Consider the following 23107-nt stretch of genomic DNA (forward strand, 5'->3'; position numbering starts at 1 on the left):
TGTCATCCACGCTGCGGCAGCTTCTATATAAAGAAAATAGAACAGCAGGATTCTCTTCTTTGTTTGAAGTATATAGAAGACATGATAGCTGTTAGGCTCCTCCCACTAGTTTAGCGAAAAAATGAGAATTAGAGCCTGCAGAGGGAAAAACTGCTAAATGTCACATAATGGCTAGAAACTGGTTTTCCTCATGTACACACAAACATGACCGCTTATTCTGAAAAGTTAGGTACGCTTTAACTTTTAGAAAACAGAATATGTAATTCTACAAGGGGTCATAAACTGTTGCATAAGACCATGTGTATAGGATTTTACAAAGCCCATAGTCATTCTCTTAGTTTTGACCCCTCTTTGCATTTTAATTTCTGCCATTTTTACAGTTGATGGACAGGTCCTCATCAAGTAGATAAGATATAAAATGTGTCAGTCTATAATCTGTGTTACAACAGATTATTTTTATCTATACTGACCACTCCTATTCATTGCCGTTTTCACCATGGCCTCTTATCACGTGAACGATATGTTACAGCGATGGCTTTGTGCTGTGGCATCTTAAGATCGTAGTACAGTTGATCCACAAGACCATTTTTTTTTTTGCCTCTATTCTTCCATACATAAGGAAATTTGCTGTTTTCTAAAGTTTACAATTAAATGACCATACATAAAATACTAAAAAACAAGTCAAACCAAGGCAACACATTTTATTCCAAAAAGGCCATCTGGGATGGCAGTAACATACTGTAAAAATGATTGGGAAAAAAACTAAAAGGCCATGTTAAATATTGTCATATACATTTTTATACAATAATTACATATTTCCATCTAAGTTCCATCTGAAGACTAGTAGTTCATTTGTCCAGGAATCTGCATATTCACACCACCATAGTCCAACATATACATGGGCCATTGCTGTAACAGAAGAAGAGAACAGCATATCAGACATGCATTGTAAGATAGATTGTTTTCAGAGCATTTCTTCTTTCCAGTTCCAGTATCAAAAAGGCCAAGTGAAAGAACCAGAGATACAGGTAATGTACAAAATATGTATAGGTATATATGTGTACATCTGTGTCTGCCATCAGTGACAGATGCCACATATAGACTTTTAAGAGATCTGTTTAACTTATACGTTATGAACTCTCATAACCTTTTCATGACCTATACGTTAACGGATGCCTGTAAAGTGTGTCACGTCATCCATAGGCTCCCATGATAAAAAAAATTAAAAAAAGTGTATCGCATGATACACTTTTTTTGCATTATTCATTGTATGGAATAACGTAGTCTTCAAAAAAAAAAAAAAAAGATATACCAGCCCGACAAAGGGACACACTTTTGGCCTCTGTTGGGCTAATCGCCCTATGGACGTTTAGCATTTACGCCAAGAGCTTTCCTGGCGTACGTGCTAAACGTACATCGCAAACGTGATGTGAACAGGGCCTTTTTTTGTGGAAATCAAATTCCTGTTTAAGTTAGGCTTACAGAATTTGTAATAATGATTATTTTTTTAATTAATGAGGTGTTCGGTTATAAAAAAAAAAAAAAAACAACAATGATGGACACTGATGGAAATTTTGTCAACAGTTTCAAAGGCAAATGCAGGATTTTTAAAAGGGGGTTTCCAATTGGATTGGTGCCCACAATGGAGACCGCAAAATGCCCCCAACTGTATGGACTTTTACATGGGGTGGTTTTGGAGTTCGTGATAGAAATACTATCATACTCCTGTAGTGCTTTAATGTTTAATACCGAATACCTCTGGTTGCCTAAGCTGAAAAAGGAGTATTGATATACATCACACATGGTGGTTATGCGTTAACATATAATAACCCTGGAGGTCTGTGGTGCTTTAGTGGTAAATAATTGTATTATATTGTTTTGGATGGTGCAGCGGCTACTGGTGGTCTTAAATAGGAAAGTGCATCTATAATTTAATTTTCTTTAATAAATAGGCCTGGGATTCTTATAAAGGTCGGGGCTTAGAGCTTTGGGCCCCTGGTTCCCTTCACACATCCATAGCATAACATGATAAAATTCTGCTTTATTTGCAGCTGCCACTAGGGGAGGCTAACTGCATGTGGTGGGGTTTCTAGGCACTAGGAAACTCTCCTAAGTGCGCCTCTGAGTTTAGATCAGTTGCACGCTCCTTCTCTATTTGCTTTCGTAATGTAAAACCATATGCTTCAGCAAATGGCCAAGGCTTAGGCTGCTTTGACTGAGAAACAGGTAAAGTAGAAACCTGTGTACAGTGAAAAACCTGGCAGGACAAACCCTGCCCAGGAGCTAAATATGGCAGATATTACTAGAGTCCACCCCAGCGGCCATTCTCCAGCCAGAAATAGAGGTGACTGAAAGGAGATGGAACTTTTATTATTTCTGCCAAATTTCTGTACGGTCAGCATCACACACAATTTTGATGCAGTTGTTGGCTAAATTTTTTTAGCCAAAGCCAGAAGACTTTTGTTGCAGAAAGTTTTGCAAACTGACAAATAGATATTTGGTTGCATTCTGTATAATGTATGTGTGCATCATAGTTGCCAAAATGACTGCTGCATAGTTGATCAACAGAAGTCTATATTGTATGTGTAAGGGTATGTTCACACGTTAAAGAGGTTCTGTCACCACATTATAAGTGACCTATATTGTACATAATGGGATCGGCGCTGTAATGTAGATTACAGCAGTTTTTTTTATTTAGAAAAACGATAAATTGTAACGGAGTTATGACCTATATTAGCTTTATTCTAATGAGTTTCTCAATGGACAAATGGGCGTGTTTTACTACATGACCAAGTGGGCGTTGTACAGAGGAGTGTATGACGCTGACCAATCGGTGACCAATCCGCATCATACACTTCTCTCCATTCATTTACACTGGAGATAGCGAAATCGCTATATCGCGATTTGCAGTCACATAAACACACTATAACGCAACTCGTGTCATGACAATGAATATACATTACCTCCAGCCAGGACGTCGTGTATTCATTTTCCTGACCACTTCTATAGCGTCTGTGATTTACAGCACAGCAGGCGTAGTCTCCCGAGATTACGCTGTAAACTGTCATCCACAGCGAGATCTCGCTGTGCTGTGCTGTAAATCACACAAACGCTACAGAAGTGGTCAGCAGAATGAATACACATCACGTCCTGGCTGGAGGTAATGTATGTTCATTGTCATGACACATGAGTAGCGTTCTAGTGTGTTTATGTGACTGCAGTGTAAATGAATGGAGAGAAGTGTATGATGCTGATTGGTCAGCGTCATACACTCCTCTGTACAACGCCCACTTGGCCATATAGTAAAACACGCCCAGTTGTCCATTGAGAAACTCATTAGCATAAACCTAAAATAGGTCATAACTCGGTAAAAAATGATCGTTTTTCTAAATAAAAAACACTGCTGTAATCTACATTACAGCGCCGATCACATTATGTACCAGATAGGCCACTTATAATGTGGTGACAGAGCCTCTTTAACAAAAAAGTCTCAACATACAGAGCTGTTTTCAGAGAAAACAGCCTCTGATTTTCAGGCGTTTTTGAAGCTGAAAATGAAGCTTCTTTTAGGCTATGTTCACACTGAGTTTTTTGCAGGAGGAAAATTCCTCCTACAAAATCTGCTCCAGACGGTTTTTGCACAGTGGTTTGACAAAAACTCGTCAAAACACTCGAGGCGTTTTTTTTTTCTCTTTCTGACTAATTGAAATGGAGTTTTGGAGGCGGAAACCGCCTCAAGATGGGTCATGACAATTATTTTTACCGCGACGCGGTTTTTTTACTCGCGGTAAAAAAACTCGTCCAACTTCCATTGAAATCAATGGGAGGCATTTTCGGGCGGTTTTTGACGTGTTTTGCCGTGCGGTTTCCGCGTCAAAAAACTCGTCAAAAAACGAGTAATTTGGAGCTTCTTTTCAGGCTTCTTTTCAGGCTTCTTTTGAGGAGTTTTTCATAGTGTTCAATGGAAAATCAGCTCCAAAAAACGCCTCAAGAAGTGACATGCTACTTGTTTTTACGGAGTGTCTTTTTACGCTCCTTTTTTTAAAACCGCGGTGTAAAAAGACGCCCGGTTTGAACTAAATGCTGTTTTTCCCAATGATCTCAATGGGCAGATGTTTGTAGGTGTTGAGCTTCCGTTTTTTCAGGCGTTTTTCGAGGCGTAAACGCCCCGAAATATGACTGAAAACACTGCGTGTGAACATACCCTAAGGCTTCGTTCACATCTGCGTCAGGGCTCTATTCTGATGTTCCGTCTGAGTTTTTCGTCAGAATGGAGCCCTGACTGAAACAAACGGAAACCATTAATAGGTGATCTCAATGGTGATGAATCCGGTGCTAATGGTTTCCGTTTGTCTCCGTTGTGCAAGTGTTCATTCTTTTTGACGGAATGAATAGCGTAGTCGACTACGGTATTGATGGAACCCTTGCACAACGGAGACAAACGGAAACTATTGGCACCGGATCCGTCACCATTGAAATCAATGGTGATGCAAACAGAAACCTACGATTTCCGTTTGTTTCAGCCAGAGTCCCGTTCTAACGGGAAGCTCCGATGGAACGTCAGAACGGGACCCTGAAGCAGATGTGAAAGAAGCCTTAGGCTATGTTCACACATGCGTCGGTGTGTTCTGTTGTTCTGCTCCGTAAGAGGAGCAGAACAATGGAATAACAGAAGCAACGGTTCCGTTGCACAACGGACACTGACGGTGGCCGACTGAGCCCATTGACTTTAATGGGTTCCGTCGGGGTATCCGTGATTTAACCGGAGACCATAGCGCAGCATGCTGCCCTGTAATCTTGGCTGGATCTGCGACGGAGGCCCAACTGTTGGAAACCGTTTGCTATAGAGTTTCAGTATCTTTCACACTCAATTGATAATGCAGTAAGCAACACATACTTACCACTAGTGACATTGGATGTGATGATGAGTTGGGTTCTACATTAGAAGAGGAAGAAGATGAAGATGATGAAGAGTTAGATGATGTTGAGGACACAGAGTTTCCTTCTGAAATTCTCTTCCTTTTTCGCTTGGGAGCAAGGCTGTCTTTGTCTGCACAAAAAAAAAACAACAATATATGGGATAATGGAATTACATAAAACGTCAAAGTAAATTGTGTTAAAGGCTACTAAACCGTATAATATAATAATATAATCGCAAAGAAGCAGTGAATGGTGTTATGAAGTGTTCAGCATCTCACTAGCAGTGAAATTCAAATTGCACAATCTAAACCATTGGGTGGAAAAGATCATGATGACAATCCCATGTTTCTAAACTACCACAGGTCTTCTCTGGCTGTAGCCCTTATGTCATATCGGTAAATGACTCCCATTAAGATCTCATTTTCTTCTACTGACCCGGGAAGTTCACAATACAAATTTGTCTTCATAAACTATGGCTCTTCAACCCTTTGGGACAATCCACTCACTACTCAGTACGCCTACTATTTGACAGCTAACCACAACTTTTAAAACCCAGACAAATAGGATCAAAGAATGTCTGTGGTAAATAATCCTAGAAAATAGATTACATATAGCAGGCACTTACGTAATTGTGATGGCGGCTCGATACATATCTCTGAAAATGGTCTGTTGAAAAATAAAAATTAAAAGTATTACTTTTCCATTACATCACAAAAAAAAACTCTATCTACAAGATGTCAATATGGAAGAAACATCTCTTAGCAGGCAGCAAATGGCCGGTGATGTTGTCAAATCATCATGTTCATTTCTACAGTTATGAATTTATTTATTTTTTTAAATGGACTTCTGAAAAGAACTCCACAATTCCACCTTGTAAACGGATGATTAAATGGTAACCTGATTTAACAATGTTTGCTTAATTACCATAGATCTGGACACCACAATTAACTTGGGTAATTGGAGACATGTTTGGTATGAAACTACTTTACAACACCTTTACCAAAATGTCACAGTAGTCCACAGTTTATGTTCAGCTATAACAATAAAACCATCTGTCTAATATTGTGTAAATCCTCCCTTGTCCCAACAATAATAAAAATATTAGCATAGATTTTTTATTAACATTGGAATGCTGTTGCGATTTGTGAATTACTTGTGTCACCTACCTTCCCACGCTATCCTGTATTCTTTTACACTTGTTCTTACCCGACAGTCTGCTTTACCAGACTCTAATTACCTCTTAATCCTCTTAACCTTTAACCTCATCTTATGACACCTCTACATGACTCATCTTTTTCACTTGGTGCTTTTTTTTAACCTTTTTTTTAATCCTTTTTCTTGGCTATATATTCCACCTTTGCAAGGGGAATATATAGTATTTTTATTTTACCTGATAAAGAGGCAGGGCCTGCCTCGAAGTGCGTCGTAAATAAAATCTGATATTACATTTGCTTGTTGAATCCCTCACTTTCGATACCAAATAAAGAGCTGTTTGGGTGGCACAAGGGGGGATTTACACAATATTAGACAGATGGTGCCGGCAGTCATTAGTGCAGCGCTGGTTGCGTCACATCATGCTGACCGCGCCCACACTTGTCAGGACTCAGGAGCGGGGCAATGGCTTTATTACACAGCCGCAGCCCCACTCTTAGCAACATTCATGTGTTACAATGCTAAGCTGCGGCCGCACAGCTTAGTATCGAAATACATGAATTAACCGCATTGAACCGTTTGAGGGTGCACGGAATCAAAACAGTATCGAAGTTTAGATGCATCGTGCAACCCTAGTTTACATGGCGCAAAAAAAGATGTAAACGTGTCAAAAACCCTAGCTCTTTTTAAACTACAGCCGTTTTTGACGTGTTTGTGTGTGTGCTTTCGGTACGTAATCAGGACTCCCATTGACTATGGGAATTAGGCGCTAAAACTAATCGACAGAAGTGCTCGTTTGAGTGCTCAGCCGCTTTTGTTTCTGTTCGGCTTTTTCCGGAAATCAATGTAACGGAGTACGGACTCTAAGGAAAGTCTATGAGCCCGTACTCCGCTACATCGGCTTACCGGAAAAAGCTGAACAGAAATTAAGTGGCTCAGCGATCACATGAGCACTTCTGCCGCTTCGTTTTACCTATTGGTGGGGGTCTCAGTGCTCGGACCACCATCAATCAAAACTTCTGACAAGTCAGAAGTTTGAACACTTAGTTACCTTTTAAACATTTTCCTTGGGAATGGTCAAGTGCGCAAATTACTCACTAGTTTGATCAGTTTAAATAGTAAATGTATTAAAGCTGTGACTATTGATTAAAATCAGTTTAATTAAAACAAACTAAAAAAGACCTTACCCTTTTTACCCTATACATGGTACTTACTGCAATTGGTTTATTATCACCATATGAATATTTTCCCGTGCTTTTATGATTTTTTCCAGCCGTGTTATGTCATAAGTATTTGGGTTCCTGAACGGTATGTCATTTGGCAGACCAGTGACTTCAATAGAATCAGGATTATCCCTGATTAACTTGTAGGGTACCAACACAGGACGGCCCAACCCTAGAGCCTCACCTGCAACAAGCAAAGGTCATTGCTGTCAAAGCCATTGTAAATAGCAGAAAAGAATGTAGTACATAAATTAGATTACATAAGCAATCTTAGAGACTAACCATATTTTTCATTGAAGAACTCCTTTACTTGTTCCCGAAGAATTACTTTTTCTCCCAGTCGGTTGGCATCTTCATCATCTGAAGGAATAATATATAATACATGAGTTTTCTACACATGGTAGCATACTACATATTAACATATCGGTAATGCGGGGGCCATCTGCTCATAAAAATCTAGTCTTTAGGTGTTTATGAACTCCTGTGATTGAATAGAGCATTAATACGAAGGGTAGAAAGAAAAAGTGCAGTATTTACAGTACCGGCGCCAGGCAGGTAAGAATAATGATGATGAGAGAGAGTTTTTTTTCTTTAGAAGGAATTTTTTCCTTATTCAGTGGACGACGTGTTTCTGGACCGTATCGGTCCCTTCATCAGGTTAGTTGTACATGTTTACACGTGTATAGTGCTTAGTTATATAATGGGAAAGACCGATGCAAAGGCATTGTTTCACATATTTAAAATATGTGAAACAATGCCTTTACACCGGGATTTCCCGGTCTATTCCGCCGATACCATAAATACTGCACTTTTTCTTTCTACCCTTCATACCAATTTGATTCCTGTAAGGAGGATTCTTCCTCCCAGGGAACGCAGTGGGTGGCAGCCGACTTTCGACACAGAACAGCACAGATCTTGGAGGAGCGCCGTCTCCCATTATTATCTTCAAACTCCCTATATGCTGAATAGAGCATTGACCCTTGCTATTTCCATTATAAGCTCACATTACAAACGACAGTAATATAATGAATACAATTACAAAAATTTATATCTTACCAGGTCTTGGAATAAGTCCCTGAAATGGCCTAGAACATAAATAAAAATATTACTCAATGTTTTATTGGAGCTAGTTTTTTTTTTAGTCGTGCATTATTGATGTATACTTGATAAACCTAATAAACATTAGTACTGATATCTATCTGGTTGTCTAGATAGTAAATAATCTAAATATGAAGAACCAGATTTGTAACCGTTTAATATTTTTTTATTTGTTTGGAAAGCAAACCTTTAACTGTACATTCATGCACTCACCTTGTAACCGTGAACCTGATTTTATCTGCCACTGCCAATATCCTTTCTAGGTTCTGTGATCCAAAGGTACAGGGTTTTCTAAACGGAACTCCGGGAGGTAGGCCTTCTATTATTACAGAGCCAGGGTTACACTTAATGCGCTTATATGGTACTTGAACTGGGTACTTTATTCCCAAGGCTTCACCTAGAACACATCATATACATCTTTTATATATGTGAAATAAAGGGTTTTTACAATAAAACACAACTCAACAATTGTTTTGTAGTTCAGCATGACTCAAATTTTGGATAATTCATACCATATTATTTCTAGTTAGTATATCTACATTTTAAGGCAGTGCTAACAGAAACTGACATTTCTAGTCATTTTTATTGTTTATTCTGGTTAACAATGAATAGTTCTCAATGAAAAGACATGTTAGATCCACGGGGGGAATCTAAGATCTACAGTCAAAAATTGTAAAACTTCACAAAACAGGGAGACCTCTTATATAATGCATACTAATTTGTTTGTATATGTGTGTATAGCAGAACTTACATGTACTTACCATATTTTTTATTAAACAGATCTTGAACTTGTTCTCTTAGAGTATTGGCAATATCTATTCTGGAAAGTCTGGCATCATAATTTTCTAGAATAAAAATGCAATATAGTGATTACTTTTTAGTCAAAATGGTTTTGGAAAAATAAATTGAAAATTCAAAGTCATTACAAGGAGTTTGCAAACATCGTGTGTGCTGTCCATAAACACTCAGTTGATAAAAGGCATCAAATCCAAATTTCGAAGCAGACAAGCTATAGTGCAATTTAGCTGTTTTGTAAATAGATCATAAAAAATATTGCTCTTGAACTCTAGATTAAATTAATTTATAACTTTTCTGAGCTATACTCCAGTGACAGTGTATGAAATTTCTAGACTGTGGTCATTTGCGGACTACATCATATTAATTTAGCACTCTACAGAGTATCATTTCATTTGTATGGAAAAAAAACTTATTTTACAAGCCACAAGTAATCTGGTTATTGTATGATCTTTTAAACTCTAGTGGTTGATTTGATATTTGGGCAAAATTTACAGTGTAAAATCCAATCATGAAGATATTTCTACTATGATGCACCTGGAAAGGCTATGTTGGACCTGTTCTACGTTAGGTAGAATATCTTGTTTGTACGCTGAACTGGACACCCCGAATGAAAAATTGCCCTATATGTTGAAATGGGAGGAGGAGATGGGAAAAGAGCTGGAGGTGTCACAGTGGAGGGAGATGGCATATACTAAACTTTCTATTAACACAACTTTGATTGAGGCGGGGTACAAAGTCCTTCTACGTTGGTATATGGTCCCACTTAAGACTATCATGCATGTTTCAGTCTAGTGATCCAACTTGCTTTTGGCAATGTGGGCAGATGGGTTCATTAGTCCATACATGGTGGGAATGCCCAACTGTGACCAAATTCTGGTTGGAAATCCAAATATTCATCCGCTCTCTCACTGGGATATCCCTGTCTCTTGATATGGCTACTGCTGTCTTAAATTGTCCTATCTTATCAGTTCCTAAATATACATGCAAGCTTGTACAATATATACTTTTGGCAGCTAAGATAACAATAGCAAGAGCTTGGAAAACTCCCACTATTCCATTTCCCCTTGTGGAATCCAAACTGACGTGGATTATGTTAATGACCACTTGAGTAGTATCCTGTCAGACTCTCCCGTGGAAGTCCCATATGGCCTCATGATTCTTATTTTACATATCTCCACCTCGTTGGGCACACCAGGTACTTGGATCACCCTCTTCCCCCTGCCCCTTCCCTCTTTCCCTTTTTTCTACTTTCTCTTTTCCCTTCTTGTATCTTTTTTTTGTTTCAGATTCTTGAAGCTCCTTAATTGCAAGTTGCTACCTCTTATGCAATGTAGTTACTCTAAATGTATTCTATACTTTGAGAAATGTGTAACTGATACTATTACAATGTATGATGTTCCCGTTGCGAACTGCATTGTTCTTCTTCTGCTTGTATCTAGTCCAATGTTTGTGGACGATTATTATACATTCCTTGTTCTGAGAAATCCGTGAAAACATTTACTGTGTAAATCGATGTATTTTTAATAATGCTTACGAGCCAACAATAACTGGACTTCTCAACATGTTACAGTGTATGTCCACAAATTAATATTAATAAATTGGTTTATTTTTCTCAATTCTAACAGTTCACATTCTATGCTGCTTTCATCACTTGAAGACTCCAAACTTCAGGACTTTGCTCCAGATTTAAATTAGGATAGTTCCAGTCTTCATGGAAAAGCCCACGTCTATGAACAAACCTCCTATATTAGTACAGTGCGTGTATAGAAATAAACAAATACATGTTCTTATGTGTTTATGAATAAAAAGGACATTTACCTTGAAAACTAGGTGTCGTGGAGGTTTCATCCAATGTGGGATCATGACAATCATTCTCACTGACTCCTAAAAATGTGGATCAGAAATTAACTTTAACTCCAAATTCACAAACTGCATGGCAGATGATAGAACCAGACCCTCCAACATGCCATCAAACACATTTTGAGGTTTACCAACTGGATTGATAACTAGATTATGCAAGGGGTAATTTAAAGGGTAACAAAACTTTAAAAAAATGTTGACAGATCATCGTGACATGTCAGAAGTTTTAATCAGTGGGGGTCCGAGCACTGAGACCCCCACCGACCGCTAAAACAAAGCGGCAGAAGCACTAAAGTAAGCGGTCACGGCTGTGGGGTATGTGGACCCACTAAACTGCTACGCCGTAGGGGAGAAGCAGCTAGTCAAATAATTATTTAATAACAGTCACTCGGACAAGAGTACCCGGGAGGATGTTCAGGCAGATGTTTGGAGTAGCAGACACGTGGCACAGGTGATTCTTAGCGTGGCAGATACAAGAAGTAGAAGATAATACCAGATGTGGCAGATGAGGCACACACGACTCCAACAATAGGCTTAGGAACAGGAATGAAACACAACAGGATACGGAAGCAGGAAACATGAACACTGGGAACAGGATACAATTAAGGGACCATTTGCATAGACGAACACAGGAAGACTAACAACGCTCAGGTAGAGAGAGGAAGGGCAGAGCCCTTTTTAAAGTCCAGGGTGTCACTGGGTTGGTTGGGAAACTTTAGACAGGTGCGTGGGATACAGGAGAGCGCTGCAGCCGTGTGTCGGCTTTTCTGAGGGCGGAGACACCAACTTGAAGATGCAATCACGGCAACAGGCAAGTGGGACGTGCCGGCGGTCAGCGACCGCGGGCATAACAGTACCCCCCTTACGCCCCCTCTTCTTAGGTGCAGAGCGAAAGAAGAACTTTTGGATGAACGCTGGGGCATTGATGTTCCCCTCCGGCTCCCAGGACTTCTCCTCAGTACCAAACCCTTTTCAGTCCACCAGATAGAATGTCTTTCCTGCTACCCTTGTGTAGTCCAGAATCCCTTTCACCTCAAAGATGTCAGAAGAACCGCTGGGAGCAACTGCATAATGAGGAGACTTACTGTAGCAGTTAAGAACCACAGGTTTTTGGAAGGGATACATGAAATGAGTTGAGGGTAGGAGGTAGCCGAAGCTTATAGGACACAGCGTTTATTTGTTGCAGGACTTTCCAAAGGTCCGAGGAACCTGGGAGCAAATTTGTAAGCAGATGTTTTTAGACGATAACCAGACTTTGGTTCCAGGGGGAAACTGAGGAGGTTCTCTTCGCCTATCAGCATTCCTCTTCATGCGGTTGACCGCCTGTAGGATAGATGACCTGCCAGATGTGAAGAAAGTCCCCAAACGCAGTTTTAGCTGCAGGTACCGGAGATGTAGCAGGAACTGGAGGAGGGACGCCATGGATGTTGGCTGTAAACGATGAAGAATGGAGTAGAGGCAGTAGATTCACTTGTGTGGTTATCAGCCCAAGGAAGAAGCTGCACACAGTTGTCATGCTGAACAAAAATTAAGTGACGAAGGTAATTCTCCAATATTTGGCTATTTCTCTCGACTTGGCCGTTAGACTGAGGATCATAGACAGAGGGAAAACTCCAATTTTACATCAAGGAGTTTACAGTGGGCTCTCCAGAATTTTTAAGTGAATTGAAACCTCCAATCGGACACTATATGGAGAGGCAAGCCATGCAGATGAAAGATATGTTGTATGAAGATGTTAGCCAGATGAGTAGCAGAGGGAAGACCAGTTAGTGGGATGAAATGTGCCATCTTAGAAAAAAGGTCCACCACCCAGACAGTAGTGCATCCAGCCAAAGGAGGAAGGTCTGTAATAAAGTAAATTGCAATATGCTGCCAGGAAGCATCGGCACTGGTCGGGGTTGGAGCAGGCCAGCATGTCTGGAATGAGCAGCTATATTAGAGGCACAGACAGTGAAAGAGACAAAAAACACTATCTTTAGGCAGTGTGGGCCACCAGTATTGGCGTGCAATTAGGTCCCAAGTTTTACGGACGCCAGAGTACCTGGCCAGTTGGGAACGGTGTCCCCAGCGGAGAATCTTTCGCCTATCTGCAAGATGGACGAAGGTCTTCCCAGGAGGAACGTCTCTGATTTTCAGAGGATTGACGGAAACTACAATGGCAGGGTCTATAATATATTGAGGGGTCTATTCAGAGTCTTCTGGGAAAAAGAGTAATCACAGCACCGGAGATACAAAATGTAATGTAATGGGTGCAAGCCTTAAAGGAACCTGATCCTAGGTCCCAAAGATAGAAACCACAAAATTCAGACGACAAGGCAGCACATCCAAAATAAATAGGAATTTAATCAGCCACAAATGTGACCATGTCACATACTTGAAAAAAGGTCCTGTTGGACTGAAACGTCGCATTTGTGGGTGATTAAATTCCTATTTATTTTGGATGTGCTGCCTTGTCATCTGAATTTTGTGTATTCAGAGTCTTCTGACTCAAACGACCGAGACACAGCATCGGCCCTCGCATTCTTGTCAATGGGATGGAAGTAGAGTAAGAACTGGGCGAAGAGCAGCGACCACCTGGCTTGACGAGGATTTAACTGTTGAGCAGAATGGAGATAGGTTGTATGGTGCCCTCCAGAAAATGTCTCCATTCCTCCAAGGCTAATTTGATGGCCAGTAACTCCCGATCCTCAATGGAGTAATTGCGCTCAGCGGGGAAAAAAAAGTCTCGTAGTAGACACACACCACTGCCTTACCCTTGGAGTTTCTCTGGAACTGAAGTGCACCTGCACCAACAGTGGAAGCGTCAACCTCCGAAGAGAACTGCTGGGATATGTCCGGATGATGGAGAATCGAGGCTGAAGGGAAGGCACTCTTGAGGCTGTTAAATGCTGCCTCTGGGTCCACACTTTAGCATTCACACCCTTCTTAGTAAGGGCAGAGATAGGAGCAGTCAGCGACGAGAAGTTTGGGATAAACTGCCAGTAGAAACTTGCGAATCCCAGAAATCGCTGTATGGCCCGATGGCCCTGAGGACGTGGCCACTCTAAGATGGACTTCACCTTCTCTGGATCCGTTTTGAGACCTCGATCGGACAATGTAGCCCAGGAAAGGCAAAGAATTTTTCTCAAGTAGGCATTTCTCCAGTATAGAATATAGACTATTCTCTCTTAGCCGCAACAGGACTTGACGAACATGTTTCCAATGCGTTGTAGGATCTGGTGAGTAGATCAGGATGTCTTCTAAATACACCACCACGCAGACATAGAGGAGATCCCAGAAGATGTCATTCACAAATTCCTGGAATACTGCTGGAGCATTACACAGACCAAAGGGCATCACAAGATACTTGTAGTGTCTGTCTTGGGTGTTGAATGCAGTCTTCCACTCGTCACCCTAACTAATTCGGACCAGGTTGTAAGCCCCACGTAAGTCCAGCTTAGTAAAAATCTTAGTTCCACGTATGTGGTCAGAGCTCCGAGTGCTGCAAGGGATAATTGTTCTTGACCGAGATCTGGTTAAGACCGCAGTAATCGATACAGAGTCGAAGAGATCAGTCTTTTTTTCTTTACGAAAAAGAACCCGGCTCCGGCCCGAGAAGTAGACTTCCAAATGAACCCCATCTCAAGGTTCTCCTTGACATAAGCCGACAGCCTGGGTCACTTGCAAGGAGAGAGGATATACCTGTCCACGAGGAGGTGAGGCATCTGGAAGCAGTTCTATTTGGCAATCGTAGGATCGGTGAGAAGGAAGAACCTCCGCTTCCTTTTTGCTGAAGATGTCCATGAAGCCAGCATAATGTAAAGGTAGTCCAGGGAGTGACTGAGGCAGAGAAGGCTGGATAGGACAAACCCATGGCAGGCAGCCTTGAAGACACTTAGAGCAACATTGGAGGACCTCTCCGGAGTTCCAGTCGAGAACCGGAGCATGTAAATTAAGCCATGGCAGGCCCAGCAAAATAGCAGTGACCGCTTTAAGCAAAACAAAAAAGACAATTTGTCCCGCATGGAGGATTCCGACTTGAAGTCTCAGCGGTTTTTAGTCCTGAACAATATAGGATGGGGCGGAGGTTGCCCATTCACCGAGGCAACAGCCAGGGGTCTCTCTAGAGGAATCGTGGGCAATTGGAGACGATCTACTAGAGATCCTGTTGAATGAAGTTGGCCGCGGATCCAGAATCCTGGTAGGCAGAGACATTATGCGTTTTTTCACAACAAACAATGGTCACAGCAATGGACAGTTTTGGAGAGGATTTGGCTACCGGCGTTGTTCCACCTAGGGCTGTCTCTCCAACCAACCTTAGGCGCTGGAGTGTCCCAGCTTCTGAGGACATTGATGCACAAAATGGCCCCCGAGGCTGAAATACACACACAGTCCAGACGTGTGTCTATGCTGTTTTTCCTGAACTGACAATTTGAGTTGGTCCACTTGCAAGAGTTCCTCAGGTGGAACAACAGTAGAGGGTAGCAGGGGTCACTGAAACTTTGGTGCCAGTTTAGGGTAGTTTTTGTCTCGACGAACCTCCTGGACCTGTTCCTGTATTCTCATGTGGATCCGGGTTGCTAACAAAATGAGGGACTCCAAAGTGGATGGAAGGTCATGGGCGGCAAGCTCATCCTTTATTTGCCAAGACCGTCCTTGCCAGGAAGTCGCAACTAAGGCCTCATTGTTCCAGGTCAGTTCTGCTGCTAGGGTGCGGAACTGGATTGTATATTCTCCAACCGTGGTCTTAATAAATCCTCTGCAGGTCTTCACTTTCCCGTCGTAGCGAGGTGGTAGCGGAAAGGAAGTTCTGGAGTCAGCACTGACAGGAGAAGGTACCGTGGTGATTGTAGCAGGAGAATCCAATCTATGTGCGATGGAGTTCACTGCCTGTAGGAGCTGAACCTGCCGTGACCGAAAGTTTTTAATTTCCGCTTGCATCGCTTGGAATGCCGTCGTGGTCTTGGGCTGACCATCGGGGTCCATGGCCTGAGCGTACTGTCACGGCTGTGGGGTATGTGGACCTACTAGACCGCTACACTGTAGCGGAGAAGTAGCTAGGCAAACAATAGTAAATAACAGTCACTCGGACAAGAATACCTGGGAGGATGTTCAGGCAGATGCTTGGAGAAGCAGACACGTGGCACAGGTGATGCTTGGCGTAGCATATGATACAAGACGTGGCAGATGAGGCACACACGACTCCAACAATAGGCTTGGGAACAGGAATGAAACACAACAGGATACGGGAAGCAGGAGACGGGAAAACTGGGAGCAGGATACAATTAAGGGACCATTTGCATAGACTAACCCAGGAAGACTAACAACGCTCAGGCAAGGAGAGGAAGGGCGGAGCCCTTTTTAAAGTACAGGGTGTCACTGGGTTGGTTGGGAAACTTTAGAAAGGTGCGCGGGACACATGAGAGCGCTGCAGCCGTGTGTGTCGGCGTCTCTGTGGAGGGAGACGCCAACATGAAGAAAGTCCTGCGGGCATAACATAAGCGCTGTGCCGCTTAGTTTCTGATCAACTTTCCTCAAAGTCGAGTGAGCGGTGTACGGACTCATAGACTGTCTATTGTGCTCAGAGGTAAGCCGATCAGAAACTAAGCAGCACAGCGCTCACCTGAGCGCTTGGTTTTACCGATTGCTGGGGTTCTCATTACTCAGTCCTCCACCGATCAAAACTTCTGACATGTCATTATGGCATGTCAAAAGTTTTTTAAAAGTTACTTACATTTTAAGTAATATTATACTTTTTCCCTTAGACAAATATAATTTGTACATTATAGTGATAGTTTGCAAAAGTCATATGTGCTATGCTTTACACTGAAGCAGATCCATAAATATATATACAGTGTGTATGTGTGTGCGTGTGTATGTGTGTGTGTGTATATATATATATATATATATATATATATATATATATATATATATATATATTTTGTAAGCAGAAATACTATAGAACTAGACATACCTATAGGACCAGTAGTGTCGTTCATGATCTCCTTAAGTCCTTCGGAAATCAATTCTGGCCTACAAAATTAAAAATATATAGTTTTATATTAATACGTGCATTGTTCAATGATTAAAAGTTTATGATCAGGTTTTACCTAGGACTGCAGGCAATTTTTTATCTATGTGCAAAAAAATATGGGTTGCCGCATCATGACAAATGCTTTATACATCTCCCATTCTGGCATATGGATGACATAGAGAAGGTGTCCCCAACTTAGGACCTCCTCTATTAGCCAGAGTGGAAACTCATTGTCTCATTTCTAGCACAGTGTGTAGACAGGGAGTTCTACATTTAATTGTACACTAGGGAATTTATCTCCTATACATTGAAAAAAGTGTCTCTCCTACCCTGGAGGACTTTGTGTGACTATGTATTACATGTCCCTTAATGTGACCATGTAATACATGGTCACGTCAGCGGAAATGTGTAAACACCATAAAAAAAAACACCAGGGCCTTTAGCTGGTGGATGTGTTGCGATCAATAGATCGCCTGCATTTATGAAAGGTATTGTACTGATGAGACCACTCTTTAAGGCCCCATGCACACGACCGTAAAAAACCTCCGTTATTGCGGTCCGCAAAAACGGAGCCATTCACTTTCATTGAACACTGACACCTTTCCGTAGCACTACGGAAGGGTGTCCGTGCCGTGGAAATGTTCCGGAAATTATGGAACATGTCCGTTCTTTTGCATTTTGCGGGCCGTGCTCCCATACTTTGTATGGGAGCATGGCCCGAAAATGCGGCTGTCAGTCGGCGGCCGGCCGTGCCCGCAATCGGGGGCCGTGATTGCGGGCACGGTCGTGTGCATGGGGCCTTAAGGATTAATTCAGCTTTGGTACATATTTATGGTTCTGTATGAATCACAAGTTTGCCCTTTTGAGTATTGTGGTGATTTATAATTACTAAATATGATGATATATTACACTAGTAATGGTGACCATTTCTAACATGAATCCTAGCCATAGAATTGTAAAAATTTAAAAATGGAACAACCATTGTGAAAAATCTTTGACTGTCGTCATTGTGTTCAATGTTCAAATATAAGATATGATGTATATATATAGCACTTCTGGTTCAATTTCAGCATTACCTTTTTATAACAAACTGAACGGTATTGCTACTTTCCAATATCTTTCTGAGCTTCGTAATTCCAAAACAGTTGGGGCGCCGAAATGAGACCCCATCAGGTAGGCCCACAACGTACAGTTCTTCTGGGTACATCAGGAATTTAGAATAAGGTACTTTAACAGGGTGTGAAGCACCAATTGCTTTTGCTGTTCAAAAAATAAATAAGTGACAGTGTTAAATTACATGTGTATGCAGAAAATATAGATATATGAAAAGTTGACTTCTAATTTGTCACTTTCTCCACATGTACACATTTTCAGAGAAGTTTAACCACATTCTGACACGGAGGACATTCCTACTTTTAATTTCAAACCAATATTATTGCTTTAAACTAGCCATAGAAGTACCAATTGTACCACTCAATTTGATTATTAAGCCAAGCAAAGAATGAGGGAGTTAAGAAGTAGTTCTAAGGATTGTAAGCACTGGGTATCCCACAAGGGATTATCCAAAGGGGTTGGAAAAGCTTCTTGCAATGATGTCAATTGTAGACTTGAAATGAGAATATTACTTACCATATTTTTTATTAAATAAATTTTCCACTCGTTTTCTTAGTTGTGGAATAATATCTCCAATACCTTCTTGATGCATAAAAAAAAAAATATATATTTTTATAACACAATTTATTCATTATCCACCTTGTTTGCTTAATTTGTAAAATTTAGAACCGTAACCAGAGGATACGTTAGAGAAAAATATCTATAAAGAGCATGTATTTTCACAGGTTGAAGAATGCACAATAATTAATAGAAACTGGCAAGCTGTCAGATATCTGCCCTACCTCAAGGTCATCGAAAACCCTACATGATCTCATCATATCACATGAACAGTGAGCATCCTTCTTTTGATGGAAATTTGGGATAGGTTTTGTGATTATGACGGTTGAGGGCACTAGTTATCTCCTATACAAAACCAGAGTTTTGACACATTGATTGTACAACATAAACAGCCAGGAATAGTGTATGGACCGCTTTAAAGGAAACCCGTCATGTTGAACATGTCATCTGATTTATAGGCAGCATGTTATAAAGCAGGAGGATCTGAGAAGATTGTAGGGTTTTTCTACAGTGACCCATTTAAAAAAAAATAATTTTTTAGTATTTAAAAAAAAAGGGTTCAATGTATTTTTTTGGGGGGTGCTTTTTTTTAATTTTTATTAAACGTAAACTTCATTTTACTTTTTTTTTTTTGTCCCAAGTGGGACTCGAGGCAGCTATTCTTTGATTTTGTATAATGCTTTGGAATAGTTAGTATTCCAAAGCATTATTGCCCGGCAATGTCTCACTACCTCTGGCAGTTTTTGATGTTAGGCACACACTGGCAAAGTGAAACCCATCCATCTGTCAAGCACCTTAGATGCCACGGTCGCTAATGACGGCGGCATCTAAGGGGTTAAACTGCCCGGATCTGAGTTATCTCAGATCCCAGTAGTTGCGGCAGGACTATAGCTGTGTGTAACAGCCGTGCTCCTGTCTCTGATCTCATGGGTACAGTGGCAGTAGTGACAGATATTCTCCTTACGATGGGGGAAATAGAACTCGCTTATGACCAAAACAGAGGACCTTTATCAAAAATATATAATTACTATGCCTCGCAACGGTCCTGGATCCAGCAGGACAGTCCTCGATTTTGAACGATGTCCAAAGTCTTGGGAGCCCGGTGGCATGTCCCAGTTTCAACAGTTTCTGCGTCCTGAGAGTTTAATACAATGGTGGCACAGGGAGCCATTAGCTCCCTGCTCCCCTATTGACCCTGTGATGCCTGCCGTGAGCAGCTTGGTGCAGACAGGCACGATGAAGTGATGTCATCACACCTGCCTGCGCTCTTCCATACACCTCACAGATTGGAGAGCACTCCTACATTCATCATGGGAACGAGGCTAGTTATTTATTTTGAGCAGGCTATATGGGGGCATTATACTGTGTTGGAAGTACAAATGTAGGCATTATACTGTGTCGGGAAGAAATATGAGGGCATTATGCTGTGTGGGAATGGACTATGGGGGAATTATACTGTGTAAGGGATGCACTATAGGCATCATACTGTAGGGGGCGCTATGGGGGTATTTACTGTATGGGGAGATACTATAGGGGCATTATATTTTGTGGGATGCACTATGGTGGCATAATACCATGTTTTGATTCAATATGGTGGCATACCATGTGGGCAGGCACTAGGGGGCCATAAAACTGTGGGGTGGCACTATGGGGGCATTATACTTTAGAGGGTACTATGGGGTATTCTATGTGGGCATGATACCGAGATGGGGAGGCGCTATGGGGGCATTTTGCTATATGTGAGGGGCACTATGGGAGCATTATACTGTAGGGGACTTTCACTCCTGAGCCTGGTCGAACGTCCAGGAAAAAGATTAGGACCACATGTAGGGTGTTTCTAAAACCGGGAAACACAGCATAATAATTAGAGAGCTGTCTCTATGGAAAAAAATCTAATTTTCACTCTGCAACATAGAGTGCACACCAATTTCTGCCAATCACCTGCGGGGTTAATATGCTCACTACACCCCTAGGTGAATACCTTAAGGGGTGTTGTTTCTAAAATGGTGTCACTTCTGGGGGGTATCCACTGTTTTGGTCCCACAGGGACTTTGCAAATGCGACATAGCGCCCAGAAACCAATCCAGCAAAATCTGTACTCCAAAAGCAAATGGCGCTCCTTCCCTTCTGAGACCTGCCATGTGCCCAAACAGCAGTTTATGAGCACATATGGGGTATTCCCGTACTCCGGAGAAATGGCTTTACAAAAGATGGGGTTCTTTTTTTCCTTTATTTGTTGAGAAAATGAAAACTTTTGAGCTAAAACTACGTTTTATTGAAGTAAAAGGATTGTTTTTATTTTCACTGCCCAATTCTAATAAAATCTATCAAACACCTGTGGGGTCAAAATGCTCACTACACCCCTAGATGGATTCCTCAAGGAGTGTAGTTTCCTAAATGGAGTCACTTTTTTGGCGTTTTCACTGTTCTGGTACCTCAGGGGCTTTGCAAATGCGACGTGGCCTCCGCAAACCATTCCTGCTAAATTTGAGCTCCAAAAGCCAAACGGCGCTCTTTCCCTTCTGAGCCCTGCCGTGTGTCCAAACAGCCGTTTATGACCACATGTTGGGTATTGTTTTACTCGGGAGAAATTGCTTTACAAATGTTGTGGTGCTTTTTCTCCTTTAGTCCTTGTGGAAATTAGAAAAAATTAGCTAAACCTACATTTTCTTTGAAAGAATGTAGATTTCCATTTTCACGGCCTACTTCCAACCATTTCTGCAAAAAACTTGCGGGGTCAAAATGCTCACTATACCCCTAGATAATTTCCTCAAGGGGTGTAGTTTCCAAAATGGGGTCACTTTTTGGGGATTTCCACTGTTTTGGCTCCGCAAGAGCCCTTCAAACCTGACATGGTGCCTAAAATATTTTATAATAAAAAGGAGGCCCCAAAATCCTCTAGTTGCTTCTTTGCTTTAATTCCTGTGAAACGTCTAAAGGGTTAAGAAAAATTTTAAATGCTGTTTTGAATACTTTGAGGGGTGAAGTTTTTAAAATGGGGTGACTTATCAGGGGTTTCTAATATATAATTCCCTAAAAGTCACTTCACAACTGAACTGGCCCCTGTAAAAATAGCCTTTTAAAATTTTCTTGAAAATGTGAGAAATTGCTGCTAAAGTTCTAAGCCTTGTAACGTCCTAGAAAAAAAAAAGGATGTTCAAAAAACGATGCCAATCTAAAGTAGACATATGGGGATGTTAATTAGCAACAATTTTGTGTGGTATAACTATCTGCCTTACAAGCAGATGCATTTAGATTTTAAAAAATGCTAATTTTTGAAATTTTTCGCTAAATTTTGGTGTTTTTCACAATTAAATACTGAATGTATCGAGCAAATTTTGCCAGTAACATAAAGTCCAATGAGTCACGAGAAAACAATCTCAGAATCGCTTGGATACATAAAAGCATTCCAGAGTTATTACCACATAAAGTGACACGTCAGATTTGAAAAAATTGGTTGTGTCCTTAAGGCCAAAACAGGCTGTGTCCTTAAGGGGTTAAAGTATCACTGTGCCTGGGGAGTTTGTGTGATGTATATGTTGGTGCCTTCCGTCGGTAGGTATATGTCGGGACTTCTCCCGACGGAAGGAAAAAAAACTAGATGTGAACAGGGCCTAAAAGTATATCCATATTATGCCTGACCAAATAAATACAATAACTGTCAGCTGACTGCTAACTTCTCCGACTTACTTATAAACATGCCTGTTTAGCCTTGCTGAATAGGCATTCTATTTCTAGAGAGAGAGAGAGAGAGAGAGAGAGAGAGAGAGAAACAGCTGGCAGGCACTTTTCTTCAGGGGAAGTAAAATAAATACTCGGACAGGAAGAAATTCAACCTTTTGATACTTGTTTCCCCAAGACTTGAGACATTAGGGGACTGTCAGTCTGAGCCTATAGATGGCAGACACTGAACTGAACTGACACTTTGAGAATGTAACCTGCCTCTAAAGGAAATATAGCAATGTGTGGTAAACAATCTGTGTCCGGTAAATCACTTTAAAAGCACATAAAATACAATGCTATGTGCAAACGTCACAGAAATGTATGCTAAATAAATCGAAATTGTAATTTTTTCAAACGGCTTTTCCCCGCCAAGTGCTCAGATCTGCTCGTATTGCGCAGGATAATTCAGGAAATTAGTAAACAAGCACCACAGTAATTGCCACGAAAGGTTTAATCTCTATTTTTTATATCTACAATTTACTGCAACATCCTATATGCTTCTGGTTAGAAATCTTTAGAAAAAAAACTACGGTTGCTAGTTTTATAATTGTGCATATGCGCGAGCTCATTATAAGGAGCTAAACGTAAACCTACTTATGCTACCAATACGTTTCTAATTTTTCCAAAATTATCAATAATTCTCAGTTTG

At 41.1% G+C, this 23107-nt stretch overlaps 1 protein-coding gene across 8 annotated transcripts in view; it reads right to left on the bottom strand.

The window, feature by feature from the left end:
* Nucleotides 1–686: 686 nt before the first annotated feature.
* GTF2IRD1 (GTF2I repeat domain containing 1) overlaps nt 687–23107 on the bottom strand; it is a 112057-nt gene continuing 89636 nt past the window's right edge. For 5 of the 8 annotated variants that reach the window (XM_075852875.1, XM_075852876.1, XM_075852874.1 and 2 more), the window contains 12 exons: nt 18694–18759; nt 18141–18324; nt 17005–17063; nt 11010–11075; nt 9155–9238; nt 8607–8790; nt 8352–8380; nt 7578–7655; nt 7287–7479; nt 5546–5586; nt 4902–5050; nt 687–909 (listed from right to left, as the gene is read on the bottom strand). In XM_075852875.1, the coding sequence (XP_075708990.1) occupies nt 841–909; nt 4902–5050; nt 5546–5586; nt 7287–7479; nt 7578–7655; nt 8352–8380; nt 8607–8790; nt 9155–9238; nt 11010–11075; nt 17005–17063; nt 18141–18324; nt 18694–18759 (1202 nt within the window). In that variant the 3' untranslated portion in view covers nt 687–840. The remainder of the gene's footprint in view (nt 910–4901; nt 5051–5545; nt 5587–7286; nt 7480–7577; nt 7656–8351; nt 8381–8606; nt 8791–9154; nt 9239–11009; nt 11076–17004; nt 17064–18140; nt 18325–18693; nt 18760–23107) is intronic. The other 3 variants (XM_075852877.1, XM_075852879.1, XM_075852872.1) reach the window with 1 other exon arrangement.

The sequence above is a fragment of the Rhinoderma darwinii genome, chromosome 2 (genome assembly GCF_050947455.1).
Source record: "Rhinoderma darwinii isolate aRhiDar2 chromosome 2, aRhiDar2.hap1, whole genome shotgun sequence".
NCBI lineage: Eukaryota > Metazoa > Chordata > Amphibia > Anura > Rhinodermatidae > Rhinoderma > Rhinoderma darwinii.